Genomic DNA, 24,177 nt, shown 5'->3' with positions numbered 1-24,177 from the left:
AAATGAATACAAATAAAAATATATTTATTGGTCTACTATACTTCTAATACACTCTGGGATAGAAATTCAGTGAACCAATGAAATTCTGTTTTAAATCATGTGGTTTTGTTACTAGATCGTATTGTCTCAATAATAAATAATAAATACTTACAAATAAAATTAGATTTTATTCAATTCAACTTGTATGACATACAATGTATGAGCAATGAAATACATGAAAAAATGAAAGAATTTATTCCATGCTAAGGATTGTAAACTCGTATGGTTTTGGCATAGATCAAATGACATATTTGACAGAATTTTGTGTTAGTGAAAGTATTTTTAAGCTTATTCAAAGTTCCACTTGACGTGAAAGTATTTTTGACCTATTAAATATACGATACTTGATGGTTGGATCAGGTAGGAGATTTCTGTTATAGTTTATAGTAATAGCTGGTCATAGCTAATAAGCCAACGTCCATTTTCAGACGCAAATGCAACGCTCGTAGCGGATTCTGGTGGAACGCTGTGACGGCAATCAGCAGTGTGACAGTAAAGGAAAAGCTATATAAATGTGAAATTGTGAACTGCACATGAACGCGATTCAGGAATTTATGATATTAGGTGTAACGGGTAATGGCTACTGCAATATTGTTAAACAAAACTGTCTCGTGTGACATCAGTAGAAATGTAGTTCGCGTTATTTAAAGAATATCTTGTGGTTTTATTGTATATACAGAATTTTTTTTATTAACTAAGGTTAATAACAAACTCATTTGTTCCATGACTTCCCTACCGAACAATACGTGAGTAAATGCATTTCAAACTCAATCTTCATATTTATGTAATATTAATTAGAACGATGAGTACAAATGATCACGAACGTAATGTCATTTCAAGTTTAATGATATTATCGAAGTATATATATGTATATATACATACATAAACTTATATGTATACGTATATGCATGTATATATATCGAATGAAGTAATTTTAAAGAAAAAGTAATTTTTGTTTCTCATTTACAATGATCCTTTAAAGTTTATTATTCTTTTAGGTTAACAGAAAATGACAGTATTAGATACAGAAGAAGACGCGGATAAACGTTCAGTTCCTCCTAGAAAGAAATTTTGCTTATCCCTTTCTGGCCGTGAACGTACAATTTCTAACAACGTCTCTCAGGCTCCACAAACATCGGTTAAGGACAGCCTTCTGAACAGAGAAACTTTTACATATAGTATGTAAACTATATTTTGTTATATTAATGTTGAGTTATAAGAGATTTAACATTTATTAATTGCAAAGGTACAAGCAAAATGTTGAATGGCTATCGTAATCAGCTAAACAATCATCAGGATGGAAGCTACGATGTATCAAATAGTGGTACAGAAGGATTAAGAATAGCTACTTTGTGTAATTTAGGAAATACGTGTTTCTTAAACAGTGTGATATATACTTTACGATTTGCACCATCCTTCCTACATAATTTGCACCATTTAGCCACTGATTTGTCTAATATAAACGATAAACAACTTCAAACTAAAGTAAGTTTTATTTTACTTGAGAAATGTGCATTTTTTAAATTATATACGGTGAAAATATTTTTCTTTTATAACAGATGAAATCATCATCTTTGGGTAGGACCGGCATGTCCCTTACATCGAGCGGCAGTCGTAGTTGGAGTAGTAAAGATTTGTTAGCTCTGGCTGGGTCTTCTGGAGATACTGGCAAACATAGAATACAAATAGCTACTGAAAAGCTACATGAATTGTTTATAGCATTACGCGCATCCGAAGCAAGAGAAAACAGTGAACCTTATCAGCCAGATGCATTTTTACAAGCTCTTAGGTATGTATTATAGTAGAAGGAAGAATTAGATATGTGCATATTATTAATTACTTCTTTTTTTAGAGATGTGAATCCTATCTTTGAAGGAAATCAACAGCAAGATGCTCATGAACTCTTGGTATGTTTGCTTGATAACATCAGGGAAACATTTCAATTGTTGGTCAGGCATAGAGAAAGTCAGTTTGGGCAAAATAACGGAGACTTCTCTACAGAACATTTATCAGACTTACAGTCAGAAAATAGTAATTCCAGTAAGAGAAGTATTTGCAAACCTAGAAAGAAAAAGAAGATAACAACAATAGGAAGTTCATCGTGTCTTGTACAGTCGAATTTAAATGGTGTATCCGCATCATCTAGACCATTTGAAAACGGTCACGCCGAATTTTTGGAAAGTAACGGAGACATTAGTAGTCGTAGACCAGAAAGCAAAAAATGCTTTATTTCTGAAGATTTTGAAGGAGTTAGTCTTTTGCAAACCACATGCCTTGAATGTGAACATGTTACAGAAAGAAAAGAAACATTTTGCGATATATGTGTGCCTATCGATATCGACCGATCGAACGAAACAGGTAATGTTAATTGTATTTAAATGAAACAGTCAGCAGTAAGTAGAATGTAAGCATATTTATTTGTAGACGAAGAATTAAGATCAATGGATAGTAGCGAAGTGTATAAACGTGCGGTAGTTACTAGTGAACTTCTTTGGGGTAGAGATAAATATTGGTGCGCTAGTTGTCTTCAATATAACGAAGCGCGAAGAGCTGTATGTTTTCCATCCTTACCAAGACTTCTTATACTGCAGTTGAAAAGATTTTCCACTGCTGCAGGGTAAAACTATCTATTTTCTTTTTTTCCGATCAAGTTGAAAAACAAAGATTATAATAAATTATAATATATATTTTATCATCTTAGGTCAATGGAAAAAATTAATAACCATATGCCGACACCATTAACTTTGCAATGTTTTTGTGAAGAATGTATCAATGATCAAAATCATGGAATCACTGGAGGTAGATCAGAATCTCGACACGTGTACAAACTGTATTCTGTAATTATGCACCAGGGTGCAACAATGACAGCTGGTCATTATGTTGCTTACACCCGTTTACCGGATGAATCAGCATTCGCAGAGTATTTCCAGTGCGATCGAGATAGTAAGCGACAAACTTCTGCTCAGAGTAGTAGCAGTACAAGTACAAACTCATCTTCATCGGACAAAACGTCCGGTATATTAAAATACTTCAGAAGTAAACCGAGTGTTAGTGAAACTAAGGAACAATTAATCAGGGTTGGTTGTCGTAGTATGGATTGCTGTGGCATTCGACGTCACAAACATTCTAGTATTTGGTTGGAATGTGATGATGAAGCAGTGCATGTAATTCCATTACGAGAATTGGAAGATAAATTAGCACCGAACCCGCGAAATTCTGCTACACCTTACCTTCTGTTCTATGTGAGGTCTATGACGTAAGCAGGTTTCTCCTCATAAAAATGTATTAACTCTTTACGGTCGTATCTAACGCAAGCATGATAGTCGTACTGGTTGGATGTTACTTTTGGATAGCTCGCGTTTAGTCAATTATTGCTTAAAAAAAGAAAAAGTTGTATACATATTATTTATTATCATGGTATCCCATATTTTATATAGATTTACATATAGGTGTGTCAATACGTTGATGCAAAGTCTTCACTTCATCGGTCTTTTGGGTTGTAAGTTATAAAATGTGATTCTTTTTTTGAATTTTATGATAGATTCATTAACCCTTTGGATGGCAACGGTTTCTATGCGAAGAATGCCACGGACCGATAGAAAGGCTCCGTGTATCGGCCGTGGCACTCGGCACACACCACGCAGATCGGCCTGGCATCCAAAGGGTTAACTGAAGTCTCTGTATTTGGAATAAAATAGTCTTTGAACTCAACTTCAATGTAACCTAAGCAGTTGCTAATTTTCCTAATTCTATTTCTAATGCTTTTATCGTTTGAAGAATTTGTTTCTAGCTCTCAACATTCAATAAATTTTGAAAAACTTATCCCTCCAAAATACGTTCGAAGAAAATGGTACTTTCGTGTTATGTTGATACGACTACTAAGATGAGCAGTGTTAAGTTTCACTTCATCTTCTGTGCTGGGAATACTCCGCGGTTTGAACGCAACGATAAAACACTCTTGTTACGAATATTTCGGGATTTGATCGCAAAGAGTTACATGTTAAAACTAAAAGTGCATTGGGCCTCTTTTTTCTGCTAATGGCTGTTCTGTGATGTCACAAACATTCCAAATCTGTTTACTCTGTATGTATTCTATTGAGCTTAGGTAAGCGTGTATAAATTTCCTAGAAAATAAATTATGTATTGGAAACTTGTTGAAGATTAGAATTTGGTAGTTAAGTTCTGATATGCGATAAGTTCTTCAGTCTAAATGACGATGCTATTCAAGTCTTGCTATCAGTACCACAAGATGTCAATTTGTATTTAGATAATTAATGTTTGTTGGACGTGGAGCAGTTTATTTTTAACTTATCTCTAAAAAAAAAAAATATACATGTCGAATTGAGTAACCTCCTCCTTTTCGAAGTCGGTTAAACATAAAAGTGTGTATTCTTCATTTTATTTCCTTGTTTTTTTTAGCTTGTAGGTATGTTCAAACTTCATTGATAGTATAACAATGATATTTATATTAATAACGTAAATTTATGTCACAGTTGTCATCTTTTTACATTTACATTATTTATAATATTTCTTTTCATTTAAATCATGTATTAATTATATTTTACTTTTATATTCAGAACCTGCATTAATTCATGATAACGATTAAACAATCAACTTTTATTACCGAATCTCTCTTCATAATTACATCTTCAACATTTTGATAGTATTAAATCGTAAATATATTTCTATACTATCGTTTTTACATGTCTACATTCTAAGTATTTGAAGAAAAGATTAAAAGTCACAACATCGTGTATTTTAAGGTTTATCGAGAGTAATGGTATTCGAAATGATAGTAATTGAAAAAACGAGTGTAACGATCTAAAAATCAAACCTTTACAATTACGGAAATCTAATACAAATTGTTTTCATTTGTTTGTAATGTAGTATTATCAAAGCATCACTGTATATGCGAAAATCAATCATCATTACATGTTCTATAGGATAAACATTTATATATTGATAAAGTAACTGCAAAGATGCGAGGAAATTGTTATCAAAGAACGGCAGAGTGAAGCAGTAGAGGAAACAGTGAATTATTAATTATAGAGAAAGTCCTGTACGCGTTGAAATATTTGTAAAATGTCAGGATGTCAGTTTAATCATACGTGGCTATATCCATATATTGATTGTCGCGATAGGGGTCAGTAGTGGATAGTCGTGTTTTATCTGTCAGCCTGACATATCGTAGTTTCTTCTACTTTTCTATTCGCTTCGCATTCGGGTTCCGTTTTTTTTTTTTGTAATTAGTCATTTTTCTCACATTGGATATGATCGCACTACTATTTCTCTAACAAGGTAAGTTTGTTAAGCAAATAGAAAAATGAACAATTTTAGCGATCTCGAAAGTAATGAAATTTGCGCGTTGCGAATAACGGAATTCAAATAAACCCAGAACATCAACGATACTTTTAATATTTATTTTCTATTCATTGTTGATCATCGCAAATTGTAAATTGAGTATAGACATACGACGGTACAACCATTTTACATGATATGAACAAAAATGTGTACTATTAATATAACGTAACTCGGAAATAGCAAAAGGAAATTTCCGATCGTATTAATAAATATTTATCGCTTCAGTTATTCTTTCGAAACATTAAATATTCTATTATTCGAAAATTTGTATTCAATGTCCAACGGTTGCAGTGCACTTCCGAAATCAGGGGAGTTGTAAGTGAAATCGATTTTCAAACGTAATCGTTGACACACTTAGTGCTATCGCAATATTGGAAACCATATATATATGGATTATACATTTATTTTTATCGTATGCTGATCATTACTTGAATTAATTCATTTGTTTATTTACATAATTTCCGAATAAACCACGTACCTGCGATTTACTCAACAATAACAATTTAACGTCAATTTGTACACTGATATGGTAAGTGTAATATATAAACATTATTAAATGTGTATATTTTGGTGTAAAACACTTTATGTGTCCTTTAAAAACTGCTCGCAATTTCGTACGAACACGAATCATCGATTCTCATAATTGACCCCGAATTCTTAATGAAGAATTTGTAACTGACGGAAGTATATAACATCACAATATATAATGCACAATTGTCGTTGTAACGAAGCAAGTGCAATCAATACGTTCACAGTGTATTCGTCGACGAGTAAATGGATGTCGCAATAATGTTGATGTTTATTGTTATACATGCATCATGTACGATCACATTCTATTCGAATTCGTTCTTAATTAAATTATTAATTCACCATTCACACTGTTCACTATTTCCTCACTTATACATACTATATATTACATTTTTAACGATGCTCAAACTAGATGAATAAACGTAATAACAAATTTATACATCTATTCTATTAATTATTATAACATACATATATTTATATAATACTCATTATAGAATTTTATTATATATATATTTTTTATAGTTTGATCATTCATTGTTATTTCAGTAATTACAAATATATTTGTGATAGCAGTTATTACGTATACCAATTTATTTTATTGTTTATAATTCAGGATTTATTATATATCACATCGAACTAGACCCATTTTAGCACTTAACAATATTCTCTGAAATTCTTCTACTTTTTCGATTTATTTGACAGACGTTTTTTTAATATAAAAAAAAATAAAAATAAAAATAAAAAAGCGTGCTAAAATTCGTGTCCCTTTAGTTTATTTTTTCTCACGTAACAGTATCGATAGTACATCACGATAAGCTATATGTTTCTTGAAATAAATTTGTCAATATTTTTCAAATGATAAAATACAGTCATTTATTAACGTAAGTAGTTGACAAGTAATATTAAGTCATTAGAAATCGGCTCAATTGAAACGACAAAATGTTTTTTCTCTATCCGTGAAGCTTTATGGTCATTGAACTCATCTCTACGTGGGCTATGATTACGCAGTGAAAAATATAGGATGATCTTAACAGAAAAATTTAATAAAGAGAAATTATAAAAATATATCATTAATTAGCGAAAGTATTAACCCTTTGCGCTCGAGGCATTTTTCTATAGAATCAAACCCATCCCATTTTTAGAACAAATTTCTGTAAAACCAAAAACTCTACTTGGAAAGGAAACATCCACGAACATTCACGACTCAATGTATTATTATTTCAATTAATAATTAGCTGTATTCTGATATAAGTAAAATTGAAATTGTACGTTCAAAAAATCGCCTTTCAATTACATGTGTCGCCCTAGAGGCGCCACTCGAGCGCTAAGGGTTAATTTACTTTTAATTTTAGTATTTCTTGCGTGAGAAATATTTCAGCCCCATAAAATTTCAATAGTAATTTAAATACCTTAAATAGCCTCTTAGGCCCCGAATAAGTAACTGAAAAAGTCACGATTTGCATTAATTTCTTTGAAAATAATTCCCAAAGTGCACCTTGTCAGTTAAGTTATGTTATTAATAGATATGAAATAGTCATTTATGTTTACCGTTTAAATTGAATTCACATTGCGGATGGTCTTATACTATTTCGTTGATTACAGATTCAATCGAAAATAATAAATTATCGATATGAAGCATCAACAGATCTCGGTCGATTTTGTAAGTATGGTGTTCACTGCCTGTTCGTACTTGGCTCTTGCTGGAGCCGTTTGGATATTCTTACGACTCATTCAGGCGTGTTTTTGGCTACCACGTCATCTGAAAAGGCAAAACGATGTACAGCGTATGTTACAAGATAAGGTGCTTAAATTGTTTACGAAAGATGTGTTAGGATCATATTTCCGCACTAACGACTAAATCGATTCAATTTATTAACACCATTAGAGCATGTTTGAGAAAAATGTAATTCAATATGATTTTATACTAAAGTGTAGAAAATTATATAAAAGTTACTCTCGGAAAGAATTTATCATGTATAATTCAAAAAATGTTCTCTTTCATTGCATGTATTCGAAATTTCATTTCAATTGAATTTAAAGAATTATTTCTTCAAACCTTTAACATTTTCTATGGGGAGGTCATTTATTGGATTATGGAAGTCAGGCTTTCACCATTAATATTTAATCTTGTGGATTTTTTCATTTTTACGTTATTTAATGTGGTATATTATTTATATTTTCGATTCGAATATGACAATAAAGATTTTCACTCGAAACATTTTCTAACAAAAACATTCAACACGGGGTAGAAAAGTTAAATTGAAAAATCACTTGATTGTTTCATTTATATCTTAAAAACCGTCGGCACAATGTAAGTCTTTCAAGTAAATGTATGTATTTATTAAGAATGAATCGATCAAATGAAATACAAACGTTATGTACATAGGAGATCATCGATGTTTTGATTATTAATTAAATGAAAATATCTTCAGTTTTCTGTCGTGGATTTACACTCTCTCGTTGAAAAATGTTTAAATATATAAAACAGAATTTCTCCATAGGTTGAGAGTTATGAGAAGTACATATTGGAATGCGAAGAAAAAGAAAAATCTGAGCAAGAAACGCGTGGCGAAGATGTCAAGGTGGATCCCGTGCAGGCAGAGAAATGGAAAGAACGCAGGGAATGTCTGGAGATGTTGAAGAGGGAATTGAGTAAGGTGCGCGATAGTGGTGATAAGTCCTTCGACTGGGACTACCTTCTGGAGGACGAGGAAACAAAGGAGGATGGTGTGAATATTACTGAAGTTCAAGGGGATGAAAATTCGAAAAGTGAACGTATCGATCAATTGAACGCTGATGCAAAGATGACAAAGCAAACGGTTGATTCGGAACGTAAGAAAGAGAAATAGTTGCATTCTGTACTATAACGACATTCGCGCCGACAGATCGGTACTTACGGAATTTAAGAATCTGTTGAAAATGCATTCTCAATCAATCTAAATGTCTGGACTACAATGAAAAAAACAATACGTCAGAATGTCTTGCGTGCGATTTGGTAACATTCTAAAGTACTGACTACCAATAATAGATTTCTTTTTCAACGTAGCGTTGCTAGTACCTATTCCTACAACGACTAGTTTTCTAAGTAGTTTTGATAGATATCTTTCATCTATATAGTCACTTGACGACGGGACACATCGATTCAATAATTAATACTGACTATATTCAATCGTTTAATCGTAGACCCTACGAAGTATGTTAATATAGAGATCCCTACTTTACGTGTATCGAAATACCCGGGTACACGGGTAATTAATGGATCCGTGTTTTAATACGTGTATTTTTAATACACGGGTAACCGGGCATCGACATACACTGACACTCGGATATCTAAATACACGGGTACCCGAGTATCGAAATACACGGATATCCAGGTACGTATACCTGCATCGAAATACACGGTTACGCATACATCGAATTATACGGGTACAGTATCCAATTATTTTTATATACAAACTTTTATGTAACAAAGCCATTATTCTAAAATAATGATCCTTATAAATTTTGAATAAATTGATATGCAGTAAAATAAATAAATAAAAAAAATATAAACACAAGAAGAATAAATATAACAGAATAAATTTTTTACTGTAATTTATAGAACTTTATTTACTAGTTAAAATAAATATTCAAGTCACGGGTAACAATAGATAATTCGATGTATGCGTACTCGTGTATTTCGATATCCGGGTACCCGTTTATTAAAAATGCCCGTGTTTTTAATCCTTTAATAGACGGTACATGTGTTCCGTGTACCCGTGTATTTTAATACCCGTCCAAAACCGTGATCTCTAATGTTAAATAAATGTATTTTGTTCTAATCAATTACAATCACTTTTCTTACAAAATTAATAGCATCGAAATACGATAAAAGCAAAAAATTAATACGCGAAACTAGATTCGTAATCGATACTTGATACGTTAAGACAGTTATTTATTTCAACTTGTAAGTCAAGTTCACAACGTGCCTACCTCGAAACATACTTGCGTGCCTCTGTAAATCACGTCGTAACCTTCGCGATTTGTGCAGTATTAATCACATACTCATCGATTTCTACGCTATAATTAATCTACTACGACGTACTATTTCGATGTCTCATTGTTCGTTACTTATGTACGTTTAAAAATACCCCCAACGACATCATTTTTATAAAAATGTTTAACAAAGTGTCTTTATCCTTACAACGAAAATAAAATGTAAACGTCGAACGATGTTTATTTTCGAACGTGATTAACGATAAACGTAAGAAGTTGATATACTTTCTTCATAAAATGCGTTCTGGACGCGGGAGATAATTATGTTGTTGAAAATACATCCGATAAAGAATATAATGTCATATAGATACTGCAATTTCTATAATTATAATAGTTTCGTATCACAATTTATATTTAATACAGAGTAAAGCAAAGTTTAGACTGACTACCGTTGAATCGCTTACATCTTTACATGTTATTTTGATGCAACTGTTGCACAGTATTTTTTATGTATAAAGAAGGTTTGCCTACTTTTTAAACGTGTTGTATACTTACATTTGTACTGTTTGAGTGATAAATTTATTGAAAAAGGAAAATATATTCTACTTATACGATGACCTTTGAACTTTCTATTTATACGCAATTCTACCTTACAATCATACTGGGTGTCCCAAAAATGTTAATTGTAATTACATTATCAATCACCGTTTTTTTAATAATGAAGTATTTTGATGGAATTGATACTTGTAAAACCTTTTTTAATGAGACATTGGGTACATCCTGAAAGCTCACCACTCACTAAGATGCTTATAAATATTAAGTTTTCATCATAACTACTAAGACTTTATCGCTAAAAAAAGATATCTCCTCTTCTTTCAAAAGAAACGTAAAACTGCTTAGACGCTTTATAATACGCGGGCTGGCATTTGCCGATATTAGCGCCATTGGTGGGAAAACACCCAAGTTTCTAATGAAAATAGTTGCCACCATTCCGTAAGATGGGAGCCACCGATACCTTCAGCATTTATTCTCTATTTTTTGTATAAAAAATGCATGATTAATACGATGCATTACTTTATAACACTACAATATATTGGTTAATATGCTAAATGTAACATTTTTCGGAATAATTATTTAATGCACCTATTAGTGGCGTAATTTAGTACCAACAGTGGACACTATTTTCACTATAAACTTGAGTGTTTTCCCACCGATGACGTCACTGCCATAACCCCGTTAACCTTTGCGGACAAATGTCGGCAAATAGCTACCCGCGTATTACAAACCGATCTGCGTACGTCTACCTTTCTGGCAATGATAGTAGACTAATTAGTATTACGTTTCTTTTGAAAGGAGACTGAAGATCTCTAGCGATAAAGTCTTAGTATTTATGACGAAAACGTTTAAGGTATATATATATATATATATATATGTATTTTATCTAAAATCAGAAAAAGAAAAAAAAAATATGGAAGTTCCGAAACGAGTGATACTTGGAATATGGAGACTTCTTCTGAAGATACCACACTATGACAAATTACAAAAACCTATAGAATTCGAAATTAAATCATTCCAACAAATTAAACATTTTTAAAAAATTCAAATAAAATGCAAATCTCAACATTTATTAATAAAATATAACTTGTTAATTTGAACCAGTGGTACCCCAAAAACGGTTTGGAGTTGCTGGTAGGTCACATTACAGAGTCAGCGTGATTGTTAAGGGTTAAACGTAGCACGTGAATTAATTTCCGTGGTTATTTTCGGCAAACTAGTTTTAGTATCGAGATGTCCAAGTTACGATGTCTTACGAATCAGGTGCAAGGTACCTGCTGGGGGGATACCTACGTACTGGTACACGTTTCACGGACTGAAAGTCAAGGCTACGCTCGAAGGGCGAACTTAAAAAGGAGCTACATTCGCTGGCATGCTTCCAACTGGAGCAACGATTATTTCCTTTGCTTGCGAGCCAGTGGAGGTCGTTGCGCGATTCAAAATTACGTATTGTGTCTAGGAAGTATTTTTCGCTAACGTATCTCGAGGCACGATCATTTTTCTTCGACCGTCGACTACAATTACCCATTTTCCGATGTCAATTTTGTTCTAACGAACCTCGAACTGCGAAGGAAAATATTTCATCGACATATATATACCAAGCCCCGACGATAAATTAAACTTGTCAACTGCACTCCGCCCGTGAATTTTAAAAACGCGAGAAGGTAACAGTCGACCCTCGTTTATGTGTAGAAATTAATTCTGTGCCTTTCTAAGGTAAACTTACCATTTATTTATGAAGAAAAAGCAGTCAATCTTTTAATTATTTCTTGGTCACACATTCCAAGAGAGCACGTATAGTGATAAAACTAAATTGTGAAGCAATTTGTGTGCTTCGTTACTATGAAGGTTGATAAATAGACTGCGGATCTTTATGGATTTATAGAAAATTTGAACGTGCAAAAAATTACAAAATGCAAACAATATGCAAGAATATAGAAAAGATTGAAAGTAAAGTTTATGTTATAATATTCGTAGAATAAAATAAATTCCTATTTAGGTTCAATTTTTGTTGGCACGTTCGCGAAGATTTTATTTTGCATAAAGATCCGCAGTCTATTGATAACATAACAAAGTGATTAATAAATATTTTTATTTAAACTAGAGTTAAAAGTAATTATGTAAATGTGAAGATGTAGAATTTATCTCTACATCTAATATATTTCTAATCTGTTAGTGGAACAACAATCAGAAATAACTACGTTGTTCCAGAATGTTGAAAACCTGCATTTAAAATTTCCCCAATATTTATCTCTTTAGGTTTCAGAGATATTCGCAAAAGTATGAATAATCAGAATTATTTAAATTAAGGATCTAATGAATAGTTCAAAATTAATCAAAAATGGCATACGGATTATCTTTGAATTGAGTTATAAAGAAAAAACTTCTACTGAAAATATCCTTATTTTATTTAACCGACTTATAGATAGGAGCAGGTTACTTGATTAACCGACTTCGAAAAGGAGGAGGTTACTCGATTCGACATGCATATTTATTTATTGTTTTTAATTTTTTTAATTTTTTTTTATTCGACATGTATATATATATTTTTTGCTTTTTTATTGTTCGTTTTCAATTGACATTACATCCACGTGTTTCTTCATGAGTCGGTATGTGACTATATTTTGTTTTTCGCAATCAACATATTTCAATCCATATCTCGTATTGACACAACTTTGATAAATATTGAGATTTCTAAATGAAAATTTATTTTTTTCAAAATAAAACCTAGCCTATTTTACTTACCAGATATCGTAGCAAATCTATATAAACAATTCTTCTTCTTCCTAATATTAGCATAAATTAGTGTAGATTATCAAAATAAAATATAATATGTTACTCAAGCATAACGTAACTTTCGAAAGAACACGAAACAAAACATAAACGTATAATGGAGGTCGTTATATTATCGTAGAATATTCACGGTGGAAACCTACAAATGTTTGACTAGTACGTCGTGGTTCCAAATTAATTACGCCTTTCCTTGTGTAATATACAGGGTGTCTACGTATAAGTTCGGACATACGCATGATGTCAATTGACGATGGACTGATGTCAATTAAACATACCAGCGTTTAATTTTTGTTGACAATACCATTCAAAAGCTGAGATTTCGAGGAAGTTTTTCCTGAAGAGTGCCCGCCAAACAGCTATGACTTTGAAACCGAAAACTGAATACAGAAAAAGTCAAATTTTTTGAAATTTTCTCAATGTAATGTTTGACTTAATTTTTCACTTGTTAAACCTACGTAATAAATTTTGATTTTACATCAGAGAGATGGAAAATTTAACGCTCTTTCGAATGGTGTACCGATTTTTAAGTTTGCACTGTAATTTAGTGGAGTTATGGCCGTTTAAAGAGTGTCAAGTCTAAAACACAGAAAAAAAATTAAAAGTGAAAATACTCGGGAATAAGGCGACACAAAGAAAATGTCTAAGAGTAATTTTTTGTTGAAAATTTGTTGTAGAATTGACACCCTGCGAACACTCCGGGACAAAAATATTTTGTGTTAAAAGCTGATTAAGATACATATTTTCTTTTACTGATAACTCAGAGCATGTCTGTGTATACAATTTAGGAAATATCGTCCACAACATATACTTCGACAGGATTCTAACACAAAATATGTAAATTTTATTGTTCACAAGCGGGACAAAATGGTAACACATGTAGTAAATCTACGCTTTCCAGTTACACTGAAGCTCGCAAATTGCGAACATCAACCCCGGAACACAGTTAATAAAGTCCGTGATATTATTTCGTGTGGTATATTTGTTCAAAAAAGGAGAAATATTATGCAAAAATGGGTCGCGGAAAGAGATTGAACGCGTGTGAAATTGACACTATAATAAAATTGAAAGAAGAACAATATTCAGTGACAAAAATAGCAAAAATTATGAATAGAAGTCGAGAAGTAATAATGAACTTCTTGAAAAATTCGGAAAGTTATGGTAAAAAAAAAGTGTTGTGGACGTCCGCGAAGTCTAAATGCCCAGGAACGACGTGCAATACTGAGAGCAGCATCAAATTGTAAGATGACTGCAAGGCAAATAGCTCAAGGTGTTGGTGTAAACACTAATATAAAGAATGTGAGACGTGTGTTGCAAAACTGCAAATACATAACACGAAGAAAATTGAAGTATTCTTTTACTACTTGAAGAAAAAGCCTTGTTTAACTGTGCAACATAAGATGAATCGATTACAATTTGCGGAAAAGAATATTTATATGCGAAAGAAATGGCGAAGAATAATATTTACGAATAAAAAGAGGTTTAACTTAGATGGACCTGATGGTCTGAGTTACTATTTTCACGATATGCGAAAAGAGGAACAGTTTTCGAGTCGTCGGCAAATGGGAGGTGCTGGTATGATGATTTGGTGCGGTATCGGGTACTATGGTAAAATGGAAATCAAATTTATAACAGTAAAAATGAATAGCAAAATGTACTTGGAACTGATTAAGGAACAAATAAACACGTACGCCACCAGAATTGCTGGAGAGAAGTTTACTTTTCAGCAGGATAATGTCGCAGTACACACTGCAAAAGTAGTAAAAGAATACTTTTCTCGAGAAAAAATTCGCGTTTAGAATTGGCCAGCAAGGTCACCCGACCTTAACATTATTGAAAATTCTTGGGGAAATTTTGTCCGAGCTGTATATGGAAATGGCAGACAATTTGGAAATATTGCCGAATTAAAAAAATGTATTCAAGATGATTGGGAGCAATTAAAGCAAAAAATTATTAACAAACTCTATAAATCTTTGTCAAAGAGAATAATGGCTGTTATTAAATGTAAAGGAGGAACCATAAGATATTAAGCATTAAATATCATTCGTTGATTTATTGTTATACACAATTTTAAGTTAAATGTGCTATCATTTTGTCCCACTATATTTCCTTAAAAGTTCTTTTTTTTTTTTTTTTTTAATAAAATTGTATAGACTGGCGAAATTTAATCCAATTTTATTTGTGTATGTTTAGAGAGGTATTTTGCAAGAATGTATAAAAACAAAACCTTGGTTGTAGTGTTAAATAAATAAAAATTATGTTAATTTTAAAGTGTGCTATCTTTTTGCCCCGGAGCACAGTGCGGACAAATAGCAAAATTGTGGACAAAAATCAAAATTTCATTACTAATATAAATATATTGCTATTTAATCACAAAAAAAAAATTAAAATTAACCATAAACATTAATGAAATCACAACAAAATTAACAAGTTTAACAAAAAATTAACAAACCCCGATTTTGATGAAACTTTGTATACTTGTTTGTGGGACCTTCTTATGAATTACGCCATCCTCAGTACGTGCGAATTTCGCGTTTTGAGGGAGACATTAACCCTTTTATCCGAGTCGCCCCTTTTACTTTTGCTCGGAAACGATTAGAGATTTCAAAAAAATGTTCACGCAAACATTACACTGTTTTTAGAGGCCTGTAAACCAATACCAACAAATTTAAAAAAAAGCAAACTTTTTTTTAAATTATCCCCCCTCCCTCGAAATTTGTGAAAATTTTGATTTATTTCTGGATCAGTAAAAGCGTTTTTTTATTCTGAACCCACGGGTATGTATGAGTTTATGATTATCATACAGGAAAATGATGTAATATTGTAAAATTGTCGCTTTAGTAGTGATATTTCGAATTCTTTAAGAATTTGTTTCTCATAAATAATAGAAGTTGCACCCATATGTTATTTAACACACTATGCTTCCTTTGGCCTGAGGATGTGAGAAATAATGTTTATAGAAATCCATAAATCAATTAAATCAGAATTTTTAACTTCCAATCGGGACCCTACACCAACAGTACGGTCCCTTATTAAAAATTATATAAAACCGAACGTTGCAAGTATTTGCAAAAAAACTTTCTTCAAAAAGTTTCTTAAAATATAACAAATAATCTATCCAAATATGTTGAAAACTCAGGATATATTTTGCCGTTTTGTCTGTATGTTTGTTTAAAGATAAAGATTGTATCATGGATACAAATGATTGATAAATGATTATTTATAACAATTTCCACGCTGACATAGATTTTCTACGATAGAAATCTGCCTCACATTGTGATATATACTAATATTGAATTTTGTCCACTTATTCCGCGCTGTGCGGAGTGTATGTCCAAACTTGTACGTAGACACCCTGTATACACGGTAGTAACAAGTTTTCCCAATAACGCGCAACTAGCCTACCTACGCATATCGATCGTGACGTTTCAAGAATTTTCGTTAACCGGGCACAAGGTGGCCCCACCGGCTTGTATTTGTACACAATCGTTCAGTTTGCTGGCGGGAGGGCGCTCCTTGCGGTCGGGTGTATGTACGAGGGGTTCGTGAACGAAATTGGCCCTCTCCGCAGACCTAACCGATTACGTTTCCACCGTGTAACACGAGGGACAACACGCGGAAAGTGATTAACACGCTGATCCACGGTCTCGACGGCGATGTTGTCCAGGAAGCGGCGTTCTATTATCAACTAAAGGTCGTCGATGTATACTCTCGTCACTGACCAGGAGACCGGCGACAGGAGCCATGCCGCACCACAACCCCCGACAGAAGAAGCTGACGAGAATGACAGCGACGAATCGTCATCGTCTTGTCAGCTAGGGAACACAGTCAGCAAGTAAGTAAGTAGACGAATCTCGCCTCGCGTTCCACTACCCTCGACCGTCGCGCCTTTTTTCTCGCTCCATTATCCGGAGAATATCATGGTCGATGACACTTTCCATGTTGAACGTGCCCATGGCCAGAATTCGCTATCATTTAGCTCTTTGTTTCTCTGCGTGAGCAACATCGCCCCCTGGTGAACGATTAACACCTTAAACTGTGCGATTTTTTGATTATATACTTGTGGAGTGCGATTGTCACTTTGTGTGAACAAATCGTAAATATATAGATTAAAGTTTCAATTATAACGTTTGGAATTTTATATTTAGTTTAAGGGGTTTTAGCGTTGTTTCGTAAGTACTGGTTAAGAGAGGAGAGCTCTTAAAAATTTGCAAACAAGCTGAGTTAAAATTGCATCTCTTGAAATTAGGAGCAAGCATTATTATACTTTGTAAAGATCATCGACCTCGAGGGTTTCTTTATCTCCGATTCCTCGAGGAATATTATAAATATACTTGTGGAATGCGATGGTCACTTTGTGTGTGAACAAATCGTAAATATATAGATTAAAGTTTCAATTATAACATTTGGAACTTTATATTTAGTTTAAGAGGTTTTAGCGTTGTTTCGTAAGTACTGATTGAGAGAGGAGAGCTCCTAAAAATTTGCAAACAAGCTGAGTTAAAATTATTAGATTGTCCCAAAAGTTTCTTTCGCGAGTTGCACTCAATTATTTCATGTGGTTGTGTTTATATAAATAGACAATCTAATTTCATAGATATTCATGTTGTAACAGTAATGGAGCAAAATGAATCGTGCAGAATTCAGTAATGTAACATAAAACATAAAATATTGTCCATGTATTACTTATTAATAAAGCGAAAGAAACTTTTCGGACAACCTAATACATCTCTTGAAATTAGGAGCAAGCATTATTATAGTTTGCGAAGATCATCAACCTCGAGGTTTTCTTTATCTTCGATTCCTCGAGGAATCTTATGTTTTCGTATATTAAGATAAAAATATAAACAACGAATATTATTTTACTTTCATTTAGATTTCATTGATTATGCCTTACTAACACTTAATTTAAACCTAATTGAGGGCTCGAAACGCTTTTCATAACATTCTTGAAACGTTAAAAAAATTTTGTCACCAAAAATGAATTTTTTAAAAGTTTCTAGGTAGACAAACCCCTTTAAATAAAAGAATCATTTATTATTTTTAACAGAAATTTAATTAATACTTGTTATTTATTATTTATCATTTGGAAGCTTCGTCAAACTTTTCTCCAGAACGCTATTGTGCAATTTTTGATCGCTCGGTGCTACTTGGTCCGTAGTCGCGTGTCGATCAACGATAAAACCTCGTGTTTACGTGACGATGTTCGTGCATTTGCTTAGGCGGTCAGTGTGTTTAGTGGTTAGAAGAAACTCCCTGCATAGCAACTCTATAATGCGAGCATTCGCAGGAGCGGTATCGATGTAGCAATTGGTACAACAACGAGGAAAGGATTAGGTATAGTTCGCCAGTTAACGTGTACAGCGTTACACGTAAAAATTGGTAGAAAACAATTCTTTGAATAAAAGTAGTCGCAGATGTGCAACAGAACAGTACAAGTTCATTATAATATTTATAAATATACATTATAATTTACATTATGATAATTGTGAATATCCTAGTTGATTTTAGAATGTTAAATATGTACGTATTTGTCCAGAGCAAGATCTCAACCATGTTATCTGGCAATGTTCATTGTTCCTTATGGCAATTTATAAATTATGTAAAGCTGGATATTATCCTCTATATACGGTGGATGCTTTTCTGTACAAGCCTCTCGTTCAACCGCTGCTAATTATTTACAAATTTCTGAAAAACAATTGTGTATATCCTTAACGATAAGCCTATCATTCTTGATATTATTATTATTTTTGATTCATGTTTTTGTACTTTTTTTCGAAATTGTTTTGTTGTATTGTATTGTATTTCATATATTATAATGTAAATGTATATATGCACTGATAATATGTACAGCCATGTGCATATTGCTAATACTCCCGTAGGGGGTTTAATAGCTTTAATAAAAAAAAAAAAAATATGTACGTATAACATTCAGTTTATTTTTCCTGCGTAATTGAATATTTGCAAGGAGGGAATTGGAGTCGATTGAAACACTTATCATTTGACCTTTGTAGAATTTTTAAAGTAATTATTCTAAATCTTGTTTTATTTTTAGCGATTTTAGTGAAGCTAATTTTTTTTTTATTTAGTACGCATTATAGTTGTTTATTAACGCGTCTATATTTTTAATTACTGTCGAAGTTGAATGTTAGGAAATAAAACTAACTAATTAAATATAATTATCTTTTAGTGGTTTTTATTGACCCAAACACGGAGTTATTTGAAATATTTGTTGAGATTTTTCTAAAAAATGTCTAACTATTAGATTAGCAAAAAAAGTTCAGTCGGTTCATTAACTTTAGTCTGATTATCTATTGTTGAAAGTCACTTGACAGTGAACTCCTAAGAATTTCTTGACCAATCTAATATGTCGATAGTACTTATGAAATTACATTAATAATGCTCTTTTAAAACCAGATGATCTGGCTATAATTGAAACCTATTACCAAACAAACAGGACAAGAAACAAACAAAAAAATAGATTTCTCCCATTTTTATAACGAACCCATAGTCCCCGCGATACGTCGTGTAATGAAATATCGGTTTGCGAGTAGTCACGGCAAACCTTTTGTCACCGCTACAGTGAAAAATATAGGATGATTCTTAAAAGAAAAACTTAATAAGTCGGAGATCTCCTTGACACATTAACAAATAAAAATTATAAAAATATATGATTAATTAGCGAAAGTATTAATTTACTTTTAATTTTAGTATTTCTTGCGTGAGAAATATTTCGGCCCCATAAAATTTCAATAGAAATACCTTAAATAGCCTCTTAGGCCCCGAAGAAGTAACTGTAAAAGTCACGACTTGCATTAATGTCTTTGAAAATAATTCCCAAAGTGCACCTTGTCAGCCAAGTTATGTTATTAATAGATATGAAATAGTCATTTATGTTTACCGTTTAAATTGAATTCACATTGCGGATGGTCTTATACTATTACCAAACAGACAGTACAAGAAACAATGTCACAGTAAGCTATTTTATCAAAAAGGTTCCAATTGAACCCAGTCTCCCTTAATCGTAAAATTTATACTTTCAGAAACAAACAAAAAATAGATTTCTTCCATTTTTATAACGAACTCATAGTCCCTGCGATACGTCGCGTAATGAAATATCGGTTTGCGAGTAGTCACGGCAAACCTTTTGTCACCGCTGGCAGCCAGGTGACTGGAACGAACAGGGGTCACTGACCGGTGAACTCTGACCGAGCATGACGTCATTGATTGTAGGCTGTATCGGAGAGGTTATTTTTGTTTCACCGTATGAGAGGTGAATCGCATCACGGTTCATACGGCCTTTAAATTCCTGTTGCACGTTTCATTAAAGCAACTGCGTCAGATGTTCGCGCGTCATTCTGACGCGGTGGTCCTCAATCTAACTAATAATTATTTTTTCTTTTTTTAAATCACGTCAGAGTTTCGGCATGAACAGGGCTGAAATAAAAACAGAACGATTCCTATTATGAGAGTATTTTCATGTTTTATTCTTGTCAGTACTTTATCAAATTACGCATTTTTAAGTAATGTTAGGTATAGAAGTTAATTCTACCTTTACTTTTTAACTATAGTTTAAGTAAAAATATTTATTCGTCATCTTGTTACGTTAAATCACCAAACTTCTACATTCTCAACTTGATTTCCATTATAATGAATCTATACATTGTCACACAAGTCACACAAGTGACTGTATAGATATACATATTATATAAGTAGACTACGGATCTTTATGCATTTATAGAAAAGTTGAAGGTGCAAGAAACTACAAAATGCAAACAATATGCAAGAATATAAAAAAGATTGAAAGTAAAGTTCATGTTATAGCATTTGTAGAATAAAATAAATTCCTATTTAGGTTCAATTTTTATAGGGACGTTCGCGAATGTTTTATTTTGCATAAAGATCTGCAGTCTCTATATAAGTCTCCACCTGATGGACGCTACAACTTATCAATCTATTACAATAATTACATGTAAAAATTATTTTTCTGTTATTTCATTTCTATTGATAACTTTAGTTTAAACAGAAATATTTATTCGCCGTTTTGTTACATTGAAGTATCAACATAGTAATGTAATCGCACAGGTCGCTTTGAAATTTGCTGTTACAATAATATGTACTCTCGTAGACTGAGAGAGGATTAAAACTTCTGTGGTATTTCTTTACACTTTACACATATAACTTAACCTAAGAAAGGCACAGAATTAATTTCTACATATAATATTCTAGTAAATATTATTACGTAAGGATAAATTTATATTTCTATGTTTATTATAAATGTGTTATGTTTATTCTAAACATGTTATGTAGAGTATTTCATTGAGGCCAATGATTTTTCTGCACTGACTACTTTTCACCACATCTTAAGTGCCATAATCGTGCCCGGAACTGTACGACGTTCCACATGTGAACTCGTACGATACTCGAGGCCGTCAGATATTTTAAAGTAGTTCCTAATTCAGTGCGTCTCAACCTATGATTCGATAGGATATCGAGATTTTATATAAAAAATGATTTCAAATGTAAATTGAATTTAAATTGAATTCAAACTTTTGGTAATTAATATTATATACCTGAATAAATTAATATCAAAACTGATTTTTATTTCAAGTAATATATGTAGTACATGTGCATTTACAATAGTAAATTTCATAATGGTTCGTAAAACACGTTACGTAATTTGGGTCTCGCTTCGAAAACGTTGAGAAGCACTGTTATAATTAGAAGGACTCTTGTATTCTTTTTTCGCAGGACGGAAAGATGGTTTATCGCAGAAATGTTCGTTACGTAGAAATTCGTTCCGCTTCGCTGTGGCTGCCATAAATTCTTTTAACAACGCAAGTATGTTTAGGTAATATCGTAAACGAACACGTAAATTACCATTTATTTATTTACTTTACATTGTATAAATGTTTATGTATGTAAGAAGACAATATTAGTAACGACGATAATAATGTATGCTCACTTTTAATTGCACTAATAATACTATAACATGTCGGTTCAATAATAACATTTTATTATTTAGACAATGGAGGCCAAGCTCTTAGTAACCTAAAGTTTAATTCTTTACTATTTTCTGTACGCGAGGCCACCCGAAAAACACGTAACAAAATTGTACATGCAAAAAAAGTTTCGTCAACTTCGAAATTTCTGTAAGTGTGACTTTGAGTATAATCAGTAGACTGCGGATCTTTATGCATTTATAGGAAATTTAAATGTACAAGAACCTATAAAATGCAAACAATATGCAATAATATAAACAAGATTGAAAGTAAAGTTCATGTTACCATATTTGCTGAATAAAATAAATTTCTATTTAGGTTTAATTTTTGTAAACACGTTCCCGAAGATTTTATTTTGCATAAAGATCCGCAGTCTAATAATCAGTCATCTATCAATCATAATATATGTCCCTTACGAAACAAAAGATTTGTCTCCCCCGACATTTCCTCCCGTCGGCACCGTTTTAAAGTTACGGCAGGTTTCTTCTTTGTTGCTCTAACTCGCTCATTCGCTGCGTATCCCATTCACTTTCCTCGTCGAACGGTACAAGCGATGCTAAGCCCCAACTCGCGATGAAAATCGCTACCCAACCCACTTTTAAGTGAACTACCAGTCTCAATTTTGCCACTTGAGAAATTACTTTATGTTGTTCCAGTCGAATTCAGTTATTCTACAAATTATCAGTTATTCTTTAAGACTGTCCATGAATGTTTCATTCGCTTTTCGGTGAACATAAACTGCTTGCTTGGTCCCCGATAATTAAAATTTGGATATATGGAACTGAGTATCAATATATTAAGAGGACCAGAAAGTAATGCCAATAATTGCTTATTATTTATCAGCCCACTGCGTACCACTTAATTTTCATCGATCAGGTATTGAAAATTTGCACACTAGGTGGCAAAAGATTGTTGATAACGAGGACGATTACATAATTGTAATCTTATTGTAAATATTATAAATTTATTTGTTTGAATTTAATGTAAAAGAAACATTACTTTCTGGTCTTCCTAATGTTTAACTAAAATACAGTTTATATTACATTAAGGTATATTATTGACAGTGCGTGTGGCAATGATTTTAAAATTTGGAAAAAAAGCCAAGAAAATAAGAAGGAAACCTTTCAAAAAACAATACAAGTTTTACTTCCTATGCAGTTTATGTATTGATTATTTGAAATAAGTGTTTGCATATTTATTGAAAATGCTATTCTGGTCTTGGCTATTTAATACGAATTTCATACCTAAATGTAGCGGTAGATTGCATGTTGGACAATGCACTTATTGGGTTGTCCAAGAAGTTCGTGCCAATTTTCAAGAAAAATTCAAAGGCACATTTCAATTTTGATATACAGGGTGTCCTAGCATCAGTGGTATAAGCGAGGTGGGGGTGATTCTACATAAAAAAAAAAACAAATCGAAAATAAAGAATAAAATTTTTTCATTTGAGGTTTCGTTCTCGAGAAAATTGGTTTTGAATATTCGCATTAATAGGACTTTGTACTAATAAAGTACATTAGTAACTAAATTACATGTCTTATTTTCATTGAAATTCACTCTAAATCCGTAGGCAGAAATAAGTAATACAGTACATCATGTCGATACTAATGATATTAGTATGTATATGTCGCAGGGAAATGATAAAAATAGAGATTTGATGAAATCCCTAAGGTAGATGATGTTAAAATAACAACTCTGTAAGGTCATTTCCTTAAAGAAAGTAAGTGATTAAATGAAATTCCTTAATTGTTTTAGGGAAAGATCTAATAATATAATTTGATCAAATCCTTGAACTGTTTTAGCGAAAAGATGAAATAATATTGTTTAGATATTGAAAGTATTTATTTAGTAAATCATGCGTTATTAAAAGTAGAATAGGTAATTCAACAACACTCATAGAAACATAAATTATTTATTCGAGACTAAT

General features: G+C 32.3%; 3 protein-coding genes and 1 long non-coding RNA gene across 12 annotated transcripts in view; 3 read left to right on the top strand and 1 right to left on the bottom strand.

The window, feature by feature from the left end:
* The first annotated feature begins 59 nt into the window (after positions 1 to 59).
* Positions 60 to 6,274, top strand: LOC128890586 (ubiquitin carboxyl-terminal hydrolase 1). Of its 5 annotated transcripts, XM_054149528.1 has the most exons (10): positions 60 to 399; positions 468 to 612; positions 838 to 863; positions 1,038 to 1,217; positions 1,286 to 1,524; positions 1,599 to 1,828; positions 1,892 to 2,397; positions 2,464 to 2,656; positions 2,741 to 3,295; positions 3,489 to 6,274. In XM_054149528.1, exons 4-10 carry the CDS (start codon positions 1,049 to 1,051, stop codon positions 3,547 to 3,549), a joined length of 1,953 nt encoding a protein of 650 aa, XP_054005503.1. In that variant the 5' UTR covers positions 60 to 399; positions 468 to 612; positions 838 to 863; positions 1,038 to 1,048; the 3' UTR covers positions 3,550 to 6,274. The 5 variants fall into 5 exon arrangements, with proteins under 5 accessions (XP_054005503.1, XP_054005591.1, XP_054005414.1 ...); XM_054149616.1 differs by lacking the exon at positions 838 to 863 and having other exon boundaries at positions 1,046 to 1,217; XM_054149439.1 differs by lacking the exon at positions 838 to 863 and having other exon boundaries at positions 61 to 399.
* LOC128894103 (uncharacterized) lies at positions 5,197 to 10,520 on the top strand. Of its 2 annotated transcripts, none has more exons than XM_054155698.1 (3): positions 5,197 to 5,337; positions 7,565 to 7,729; positions 8,430 to 10,520. In XM_054155698.1, the coding sequence occupies exons 2-3, from the start codon at positions 7,595 to 7,597 to the stop codon at positions 8,775 to 8,777; spliced, it is 483 nt and encodes a 160-aa protein (XP_054011673.1). In that variant the 5' UTR covers positions 5,197 to 5,337; positions 7,565 to 7,594; the 3' UTR covers positions 8,778 to 10,520. The 2 variants fall into 2 exon arrangements, with proteins under 2 accessions (XP_054011673.1, XP_054011587.1); XM_054155612.1 differs by having other exon boundaries at positions 5,200 to 5,337; positions 7,531 to 7,729.
* LOC128894423 (uncharacterized) lies at positions 6,452 to 10,598 on the bottom strand. The gene is made up of 3 exons (XR_008461555.1): positions 10,459 to 10,598; positions 7,477 to 7,687; positions 6,452 to 7,369 (listed from the first exon to the last, which is right to left on the bottom strand). It is a non-coding gene; the product is annotated as an uncharacterized LOC128894423 (long non-coding RNA).
* A 6,186-nt stretch (positions 10,599 to 16,784) lies between these two features.
* Positions 16,785 to 24,177, top strand: part of LOC128891845 (uncharacterized) — a 128,580-nt gene continuing 121,187 nt past the window's right edge. For 3 of the 4 annotated variants that reach the window (XM_054151839.1, XM_054151759.1, XM_054152081.1), the window contains exon 1: positions 16,785 to 17,083. In XM_054151839.1, coding sequence (XP_054007814.1) covers positions 16,950 to 17,083 — 134 coding nt within the window. In that variant the 5' untranslated portion in view covers positions 16,785 to 16,949. Of the gene's footprint in view, positions 17,088 to 24,177 lie in introns of all 4 variants that reach the window. The other variant, XM_054152171.1, reaches the window with a different exon arrangement.

The sequence above is a fragment of the Hylaeus anthracinus genome, unplaced genomic scaffold, assembly GCF_026225885.1.
Source record: "Hylaeus anthracinus isolate JK02 unplaced genomic scaffold, UHH_iyHylAnth1.0_haploid 0, whole genome shotgun sequence".
In the NCBI taxonomy this organism is placed as follows: Eukaryota; Metazoa; Arthropoda; class Insecta; order Hymenoptera; family Colletidae; genus Hylaeus; species Hylaeus anthracinus.
Note: the sequence above shows the minus strand (reverse complement) of the source record. Positions and strands in the feature narration are given on the sequence as shown.